Source organism: Bison bison, unplaced genomic scaffold (assembly GCF_000754665.1).
Source record: "Bison bison bison isolate TAMUID 2011002044 unplaced genomic scaffold, Bison_UMD1.0 scf7180017864535, whole genome shotgun sequence".
Lineage (NCBI taxonomy): Eukaryota > Metazoa > Chordata > Mammalia > Artiodactyla > Bovidae > Bison > Bison bison.
Genome location: NW_011495084.1, coordinates 2604550 through 2615437, shown reverse-complemented (window position 1 = coordinate 2615437; position 10888 = coordinate 2604550). Strand labels below are relative to the sequence as shown.

The 10888-nt window shown below is 36.8% G+C and overlaps 1 protein-coding gene across 3 annotated transcripts in view; it reads left to right on the top strand.

Annotated features, from left to right (window-relative positions):
* Positions 1-10888, top strand: part of PPFIA2 (protein tyrosine phosphatase, receptor type, f polypeptide (PTPRF), interacting protein (liprin), alpha 2) — a 507538-nt gene that overhangs the window by 297319 nt on the left and 199331 nt on the right. For all 3 annotated transcript variants that reach the window (XM_010832020.1, XM_010832022.1, XM_010832021.1), the window contains one exon: positions 5348-5449. In XM_010832020.1, the coding sequence (XP_010830322.1) occupies positions 5348-5449 (102 nt within the window). The remainder of the gene's footprint in view (positions 1-5347; positions 5450-10888) is intronic.

Here is a 10888-nt window from a genome sequence, read left to right as displayed (position 1 = left end):
TCTGTTGTTCCGTGTCCAGTTCTAACTGTTGCTTCCTGACCTGCATACAGGTTTCTCAAGAGGCAGGTCAGGTGGTCTGGTATTCCCATCTCTTTCAGAATTTTCCACAGTTTATTGTGATCCACACAGTCAAAGGCTTTGGCATAGTCAATAAAGCAGAAATAGATGCTTTTCTGGAACTCTCTTGTCTAGGTGCACAATGCTATATGTGTGGATGGAGAGTTAGAGGGATGATATGTTTATATCAATTGTTACTATTGAAAAATTTGATGATTTTCCATTTTCAGTGAGAAAGAAGCAGTGTTGCAGAAATTAGAATTTTGTAATCAAGGTGAATTATTTTTAGCTGTGTGACCTTGAGCAAATTATTCATCCATGCTAAGCTTCAATATTCTCATCTGAAAAATAGGAAAGAAATGAAGTAATTCATATAAAATACTAAGTTCAGCATGAAGTGGCTCTTGCTCAAAATGGTAGTTTCTGTTTTTTGATGAAAAAGAAAGCTAATTAATTGAGAAAGGTCGTGTTTTGGATGGTTTGGATTTTAAAAGTTAAAAATATATTTAAATTTGATGTGCTTAAAAGTAGAAAGCTCTGAAAATTTTTGTGAGCTTGAGGAAAGTATAACTTTTCAAAGACTAAGAAAGGGCAAATTAGAAGGGGAAAGAATGTGGTCAGGAGAGGGGAAAATAGAAAAACAGTCTACTGTAGTCATCCAGTGTGAACCAGCTTGTCTGATTTCAGAACCCAGCTATACCATGACTAAGTGTCCAACTTTGCAAATTTTATTCACTTATCTAGGCCTCAGTGGTGTTGTTTTTTTTTAAGATTTTATATTCATAGAGTAGTTTAGGATCATAGCACAATTTAAAGGAAGGTGCAGAGGTTTCCCATGTACCCTCTACCCCCACATATGAGTGATCTCCACCATTAATTACATCACACATCAGAGTGGTACATCTGCTACAATTGATGAAACGACATTGACACATCTTTATTACCACTGGTCCATAGTTTGGGTGTTGTATGTTTAGAGGTTTGGACAAATGTTTAATTACATGTCTCTGCTGCTAAGTTGCTTCAGTCGTGTCCGACTCTATGTGACCCCGTAGACGGCAGCCCACCAGGCTCCCCCGTCCCTGGGATTCTCCAGGCAAGAACACTGGAGTGGGTTGCCATTTCCTTCTCCAATGCATGAAAGTGAAAAGTCAAAGTAAAGTCGCTCAGTCGTGTCCGACTCTTAGCGACCCCATGGACTGTGGCCCACCAGGCTCCTTCATCCATGGGATTTTCCAGGCAAGAGTACTGGAGTGGGGTGCCACTGCCTTCTCTGTTAATTACATGTATAAGTCATCAAATACCACACAAAGCTTTTTCATTTCCCTAAAAATCCTCTGTCCTCTGTCTGTTCATCCCTTCCACACCTGTAACCCCTGTGGCAACCATTCATCTTTTTACCAGTCCCCAAATTTTATTTAAGAATGTTATATGGTTGGAATCATACAATAGTAGCAATTTCAGATTGGCTTCTTTGATTTACTAATATACATTGAAGGTCTCTCCATGTTTTTTCCTGGTTTGATAGCTCATTTCTTTTTAGCACTAGATAATACTCCCTTTGGAGAAGGCAATGGCACCCCACTCCAGTACTCTTGCCTGGAAAATCCCATGGACGGAGGAGCCTGGTGGGCCGCAGTCCATGGGGTCGCTAAGAGTCGAACGACTGAGTGACTTCACTTTCACTTTTCACTTTCATGCATTGGAGAAGGAAATGGCACCCCACTCCAGTGTTCTTGCCTGGAGAATCCCAGGGATGGGGGAGCCTGGTGGGCTGCCGTCTACGGGGTCGCACAGAGTCGGACACGACTGAAGCGACTTAGCAGCAGCAGCAGCAGCACTCCCTTGTCTAAGGGTGCTACTGTTCATTTATCCCTTCACCTACTGAAAGGCATCTTGATTGCTTCCAGGTCTTAGCGATTATGCATGGAACTGCTATAAATGGTGTATGCAGGGTTTTGTGTGGACATAGTTTTCAACTTCATTGGAGTGGGATATCTTTGGCATGAGATACCATGGAGTGAGATTTGCTGAATTGTATGGTAAGCGTTTAGCTTTGTTTAGCGAGATTTTAGTATCACCTTACAGAATTTCATTAGGATTAATGAGATAATCAATATAAATTGCTTGGCAGAGTACCTGGTGTATGGTAAGGGCTCACTCAATGTTAATTACCTCTTCTATTATTATTATTAATGTTATCTAGGAAAAGTTGATTTAAAAAACTCAGTTCATGTGACAGTATGGATGGAGAAGTTGGTACAGAATAGAGAAGTGTCAGAGAAAAAGTGTAAAAACATTTGATGATTAACTCTATACAAGACAGGGGCATCTACTTCAGTCCTAGATTTTCAGGATGTCCTTGTCTCACACTTGTAACCCTGCATGGAAGAAATACACCACTTCCTAGATCCCCACACTCCCTTTGGACTAATTAAGAAGGATCATATCAGGTAATTATAAGTAATGGTTATGTAAATCTCCAGATAAAGAAGAAGATTGCTGAATGTCCTCCAACTCTGAACCATACATACATGCCAGGTGAAAATAGTATAGTGGAAAAGCCCTGGAAGTCCAGTCTGGAGAGCTGTATTCACAATACACCTCACTATGGGTTATGAGCTTTGTGAACTTGAACTTTTATCTTGGTAATTCAGTTTCCTCAGCCATGAAATGGAAATGAGACTCCCCCACTAGTTACTGAGAGAGTAAAATAGGATAATGAATGTGAAAATAGTGCCTGGAATTTGAGAGAAAGTTAATAAATGTAAGATTAATCTTAATACATGGAGTCACTAAATAGCTTGTTCAGAGTCAGCGCCATGATAGTAAATTAAAAATGCAAAGTCGTCTGTCACTAGTAACATCTTGACTAATATCTGTCATTGGTTATGAACACATGACTGTTTCCGTGAATTTATAGATTCACATTTTCTTTTATTCACTAGGCATAAAAGCATATTTATTCTAGAGAGTTTTGATAGCAAAATACATAGCATAAAGCCAAAAAAACAAAATTCACTTATAATTTTACCATCTGGAGATAAGAAATGTTAAAATTATAAATTATTTTCTTCTGACCTTTTTTCTTTCTGAAGATAGTAAGTTAAACCTCTAAAAAGATAATCCAGATATATGTTTCACTTAAAAAAATGATATGATACTAAATTTACAGATTTGATTAATATTTTGTCTTATGATATTCGTGTAAGTTTGCATGTATTCATGCTAAGTCCCTTCAGTCATGTCTGACTCTTTGCAACCCTCTGGACTACAGCCCTCCAGGCTTCTCTGTCCATGGGATTCTCCAGACAAGAATACTGGAGTGGGTTGCCTTGCCCTCCTCAAGGGAATCTTCCTGACCCAGGGATTGAACTCACGTCTCTTCTCTCTCCTGTATTGGCCAGCGAGTTCTTTACCATTAGTGCCATCTGAGAAGCCCTATTCGTGAATACAGGATTAATTTTAAAAAGCAGTGCAGGTTCTTTCTTACTCTCTTCTTTTCTCCATCAAAACTATGCAGTCTATATGAAGAAAATTTTGTTTTCTATACAAGTGTTGTTTTTTTTTTTTTTTCTACTTGTTGCTTATTTCCATTCTCCACTTGAATAATATACTCAGAATATGAACATTTAAGCAGGCAGCAATCAGAGGAGAAAACATTTATCTGTAATGCCAGCCAAATGAAACAATGAACTCTTTCATCTTGATTCTAAACTCTAAATGTCTGCTCCGAGGTTTTTGAAGTATCCAGTTGGTTTGAAGCCACTCAGAGAACCAGCAAAATAAGTGGTTGAAGCAGGCAAAAATATAAACCCTAAACCTTTCCCAGCTTTGCATAATCATCATATTCATTTACTTTTTACTAAATTTGCCTTTGTGAGGGTTAGGTCAACCAAACCTATCTCTCCATTTTTGTTTTTTCTTTTTGATATTCTGACAGTTCTTTCCCAGTCTAGTCCCAAATTTTCCCAAATACTTAACACATTTGACAGCCATCAATTTTATTAAAGAACCACTGTAAAGAATTTTATAATAATATGGATATGTTAAAATTACTTAAAAATATTTATTTGTAAATTGGAGTAACAGAATAGTTCAATAGGTGTTTCTGCCTTCTTTTTAAGCATTCTTTATTGTGTCTAAACACACTACCTAATGGTAGAAATACTCACATTATTTAATCCCTGATCCCATTTTGGGGAAGGAAGCCATTGACAATTACTCCAAAGTGTCATTTTAATGGAGAAAGGATTACTCCAGAATATGTTGTTGTTTACTTGCTAAGGCGTGTCCAACTCTTTTGTGACCCTGTGGACTGTACCCTGCGAGACTCCTCTGTCTAGGGATTCCCCAGGCAAGAATACTGGCTTGGGTTGCCATTTCCTTCTCCCGGGCATGTTCCTGATCCAGGGATTGAACCCCCATCTCCTGCTTGGCAGGCAGATTCTTTACCACTGAGTCAGTCACCTGGGAAGTCCTCCAGAATATATTACCTGTGTTCTTTTATTGAAAATAAATACTAGTTGAGTACCCACTATGTCTTAGACACTAGGACTTTAGCAGTGAAGTCAGTTAAGTCAGTAAAGTCCCACTTCACATGGAGCTTACCTTTCAGAATGAAAAACTGAGCAATACATAAATTAATAGGAGACTCTCAGATAATGATATCAAGTATTAGATGCATTTTATTATTATATTATATATATAATTATATATTATAAATATATTATATTTATTATTTTGTAGGACACAGGTGTATTCTCTTTCTTCATCCTATTTAATAAGTACACTTCTTAATCTCTAAATAGTGTATTTAAGAATTTTAGCTTGGTGTTGATGGTAGCTGTTTTTTCCTTATGATGTAGTACACCCAGTCTAAACTTTGTGATACGGAGTGAGAGTGTAAGATCTTCAGAGTTGTTCACAAAATTAGCAAAGTTTAAATTATTCCATATTATCAATATGTTATCATACTAATGTTAAATTCAATATGCTATATCTGATACATTCTGAAATATATTTTATACTCTCATCTGAACAGTGTATTATAATATTATGTGTATGTTAAGTATCATGGACTAGCATTTGTTGAAGGTTGGAATGAGGTTGATTTAATGACAGCAATGTATGTATACATAACAGCAAGGTATAGTCAACTAGGCCATTTCTTTCTATTCTTTACACTCAAAAGTTTATATTTTGATGGGTTTTTTTTTCCTTCCTGCTAGAATACATTTTTTAAAAATCTGGTATATGTCTTCAAAAAATTTTTTTATTCCCCTTTCAGGAATTTGCTGCTCTGACAAAAGAATTAAATGCTTGCAGGGAACAACTTTTGGAAAAGGAAGAAGAAATTTCTGAACTTAAAGCTGAAAGAAACAACACAAGAGTAAGTATAAAACTGCCTCTGCTTGGAAGTAATTCCATAGTTCAGTGTCTTATCTCTAATACATTCATAAAAATAGAAGCCTTTAAAAACTTCAGGAAGACTTCAAGCAGACACCAACTTATTGTCTGTTACTTAGAGTAAAAGAGAATATACTACAAAACTCAGAACAGGAAGATCTGAAACCTAAATTATAGCCTTGCCTACTGAATCATGGTGTTGCCTTAAAAAATGTTAGTGTTTCTTCTGACCTTTGTTTTTTTTTTACTTTAAAAGGAAAAGTGGCATTTCCATTGTGAGTTCCAGACTGTTTTGCAATGGAGTAGGTGGGTCATGCTTTAGACACTGGGAGTGGGTAAGATGGTAGGGTCACAGGTTTGAAAGGGGAGCATGATTTTGCCTTCTGGGTACTATGAGGGAATGGCCTGACGTTCATCCTCACCTCACCCTCAGAAAAACAATAATTTTTTAAAAAGATGTTAAAAATGTAAATCACTGAAAGAGGACTCTCCTAATTAAAAGAGGCATACCTTTTCTATTTTAGAAGCTCATGAAGGAGACTTCCAGTTATGATATTTTTATTTCATGAACCTGATGGAAATTACAGTAGTCTGCTCTTGAAAACCCATGTATTTGTTTAATCACATGACTTGCTATCATCAGAGGTACCTTATTTTCTAGTTCAGAAGAAAAATTTACTAAATTTCAGACTGTGTAAACTGTCATATTACTTATCAATGAGAGAAGTTTTTCTAGTAAAATAATGTAAAGTAAAACCACTTTGGTGTGACTGTAGTTCAATTTCAATATGAAGTAAGTGAAAATATTTGAAGTGTTAAGAGTTCTGGCAGATTAATACTGAGAGAGTAAGGTATGTTGATTATGTACTCATTGTATGCTTGGTCTTAGTAACATAAAAATGACAGCTGAATATTGTAAGACAAAACATGAATAAAGCTAGAAAACATTTTTTCTACCTTTCTAAATGATGTGGAGGATTTTTGTTGTTGATTACATCAAGGGAAATAGATTTATGAAGCCTTCCTTGTGCAAACCATTGATTTATATGTAACAACTTAGTTACATAATCACCTCCCCCACCACCTCAGAAATATCGAGGTCTGAAAATCAGAAAATCTTTACTCTTCCCCTATAATGCCCTATTCTGTTCAGTTCAGTTCAGTCACTCAGTCATGTCCGACTCTTTGCGACCCCATGAATCGCAGCACGCCAGGCCTCCCTGTCCATCACCAGCTCCTGGAGTTCACTCAAACTCACATCCATCGAGTCAGTGATGCCATCCACAATCTCATCCTCTGTCGTCCCCTTCTCCTCCTGCCCCCAATCCCTCCCAGCATCAGAGTCTTTTCCAATGAGTCAGCTCTTCGCATCAGGTGGCCAAAGTACTGGAGTTTCAATACCCTATTAAATGTTGCTAAATATAAGATTTTTAAATGGATTTACATAATAGTTTCTCCTTCTGTGTGGTGTATTTTTCTTCTTGCTATAAACACCCACTTACTGGTCATGGAGAGAAAGCAACAAAGTAATGTGATCTCACACCCAAAAAGAATTTTTTATTAGATTGTGGGAAAGTTTGAGTAGAATTGAGTGTCTCAACTTCTAGGGTCATGATAAGCTTGTGACTCTCTCTTTTAACATTGAGAGGTTAACATATGCTTACAAACTAAAATAGATAACACAGAAAACACAGTTCATAAAGAGAACTCATAAGTGGATGGAGGTTTTGTTGTTCATTTTGAGTATCAGCAAAAACAATAGATCAAGAGGTAGGATATTTGAGTGAATTATATCTGTTCTCAAATAGAAAATAGAATTTTCAGAGGAAGATGAATGAATAAATTTTATCTTGTGTATCGCACAATAATAATGGTAATCATATAGTGACATATTGATTAAAGGTGAAATGTCTCTCTCTCTGTTTTACGTGTTTCACTCACATTATCCTCACAGCAATCCTATTGTCCCCATTTAACTGATGAGAAAACTAACACAGCAACTTGCCCCAAGACACACAGCTTGTAAGTGACACACCCGGAGAGTGCGCTCTGTGACTTCATCAATGGCTGTATATTTTAAAAAGCATATTCCTGTTACTCACAAGTAATGTGTGACCTAAGGGATTATCTCTAGGAAGGAGCAGAGTTTGTTCAACTTCTTGTAATTCAGCCCCAATCTGTTTAGTAATCTATTTTCTATCAGCTGTGTGGAAAGTAATGTGCTAGGTATTTATTCTGATGTCACAGGTAAAGCTGTGGCCATTTATCATTTTGTCACTACAGATAAACCTGATCCTTGCCCCCAAAATAAAAGTGTACAAAAAAAAAAAAAAAAAAATCAAAGTAATCACTAGAGTTGCTCCTAAACCCAACTGCCTCAAGTAATTAAATTGAGAAAATCCAAATAAAGTCATGTTAATCTTATTCATGATTGTACAAAAATAAAAACTTCAAAAATTGTAGTGCATATTTACAGAAACATTCAAAAATCTTTATTGTTTAATATTTCCACACTAAAAAGAATGTAGAAAAAAATAATGAAACAAAATTTGTTATTCCTAACACTTCTCTAAGCATACCCATGCAAGTCGTATTTGTAGAAACCAGCATTCCTGCCATTTTTCAACATACTGAAATCAACTGCTGAAAATTACCATATTTTTGCAGAATTATTCGAATTAAAGGGTGAGGGAAAAATATAAATATTTATATAGTTACTATTTCTTAATATAAGAGTAGAAAAGTTTTGTTGTTGTTTCACTCTTGCTGTTTGTTGTTTCAACTGCTCTGGTACCTGAAGAGCTCAGAGATGACTTATTAACAATGATCCTTAGTTTAAATTAAAGACTGAGTTTGAAACATTCCTTACTATGCCCTTACTTTTGTTTTGAGCCAAAAGAATTATATTAAATGAATGTTCAAATAAAATCAGACACTAAAGAAAAGCTTCCCATTCTTGATCAGCCTGTCTGTACAAGTTAAAATCCCTCTAAAGTTGTTTCCTTGAGGAGTAGAAAGTACAATCCAGTTGAGAAAAGGAAGATCCTGGTAGTTAAAAGCAGATAAAATATGTGTGTGTTTGGGTTCATGTATATTTTTTATGAAGTGCTACAATAGGTTATGACAAACACAAGAGTGAGTAAGGTACAACATATGTTCTCCCTACAGCTATTCAATGTGGGACTCAAACGTGCATAAAACCCATTGTCAAACGATGAGTCATGTCCAGCCCTTTTGCAACCTTATGGATCATAGCCCACCGGACTCCTCTGTTCATGGGATTTCCCAGGCAAGAATACTGGAGTGGGTTGCCATTTCCTTCTCCAAGGAACTCTTTTCTTAATGTGAAAAGAAAACAAGATCCTGTAGGGTATCTAAGCCATGTTTGAGAGTAAAGGATACTAAGTGGACTGATTAAGAAAGCAATTTGACTGTTTTCATTTTCCGATGCTGCTATTGTGTTATTTGACCGTATTACAGAGGCCAAATTAGTTTACAGGGCAGAATACATTTCTACTTGAATATTGTATGTGATTGAAGATAATTGCACACAAGGTGATGTTGTAGAAAGACTTATAGTTTTAGAAATTTAGTTTAAAAATTCTCAGTGAGGCAATATGTGTCTATGGATATAGGATTTGATACATTTATGTGTATATATATCCAGGCTGTGGTCATTTAAAGTGAATTCCAACATAAATTAATGGCCACTCACATAGTCCCTCTAGTCCTTTGAGTGTATACCAAAGGGTGCCTTCTGCAAGATTCATTAAACATCAAAGTTTTGTTTCTAGCAAAGGTGTACAAATTAGTAGACTGTTAGTGACATCTTAGGTAAGTTCCTTTTTATTTGTAATAGGTTTTCATTTAAAGCTTAAAAGCCATAGATACCTTCTAGATTAGAACATTTTCTGGCCACATTCTCCAAGATAGATAATTTACAAGCATTATTACTTCAGTTCAACAACTATTAAGCCTCTATTATAGAGAATATTTTTCTAGGCATCAAAGAGTGTTCAGAATATTTAAATTGTCAAACTCTTTAAAGAGTCTGGTTTATATCACTAAAAACACAACTGTTTTTGTTATTATATGGACGAGAGTTCCCAATTGCACAAAACAGTACAGTCTGCCGTTTTAATCAAGAAGGCCTATGAGAAATGTCTAAACTGAGCTTACGTGCATGATTTCTAGGACAGCATTTCTTAGCTTTGTGTTTTTCTTCCATCCGATGTCCCAGAGACACGCAGCCTCTGCTAATACCTGTACCAGCAAGAGGGATGCCCCCTGCCCAGCTCCTGTCCTCACCTGACTCCCCTCAGAATCTCTCCTGTGCAGGGGGCCAGCTATTAAGTCACACGTCTGCCACCTGGTGGTGAACATGCCTGAGAAGTGTTTTTTGGCTTGTCCATTGGAATGATGGCATTCAGAATGTGGGGGCCTATCAAACATGGAAGATACATTCAAAAGATTGGGGGCAACCTGAGATGTTAGTCTGCATTACCACCCAGATTTTATCATACTTGTTTTCGTATTAAAATTCCAAAAAGCAGCAATACTGATATGTATCTACCCAACAATACAAATAGACTTCTTTGACAAAAATAAAATCTCCTATTCACAAAAAAAGATTCATATCTCGATACTGTATTCAGCCACGTGCATATGGTTCTTCAGTGCACAGTTATGCTCTCATTAAATATCAATATTATCCTAATATTTTGTAATCTATGGACTACATAGGTATTCATCAGAATCAACATCAGTTCAGTTCAGTTCAGTCGCTCAGTTATGTCCAACTCTTTGTGACCCCATGGACTGCAGCACACCAGGCTTCCCTGTCCATCACCAACTCCTGGAGTTTACTCAAACTCATATCCATTGAGTCGATGATGCCCTCCAACCATCTCATCCTCTGTCGTCCCCTTCTCCTCTCACCTTCAATCATTCCCAGCATCAGGGTCTTTTCTAATGAGTCAGTTCTTTGCATCAGGTGGCCAAAGTATTAGAGTTTCAGCTTCAAAATCAGTCCTTCTAATGAATATTCAGGACTGATTTCCTTTAGGATGGACTGATTGGATCTCCTTGCAGTCCAAGAGACTCTCAAGAGTCTTCTCTGACACCACAGTTCAAAAGCATCAATTCTTCTGCACTCAGCTTTCTTTATAGTCCAACTCTCACATCCATACATGACCATTGGAAAAACGATAGCTTTGACTAGATGGGCCTTTGTTGGCAAAGTAATGTCTCTGCTTTTTAATATGCTGTCTAGGTTGGTCATAACTTTCCTTCCAAGGAGTAAGCGTCTTTTAATTTCATGGCTGCAGTCACCATCTGCAGTGATTTTGGAGCCCAAAAAATAAAGTCTGACACTGTTTCCACTGTTTCCCCATCTATTTCCCATGAAGTGATGGGACCGGAT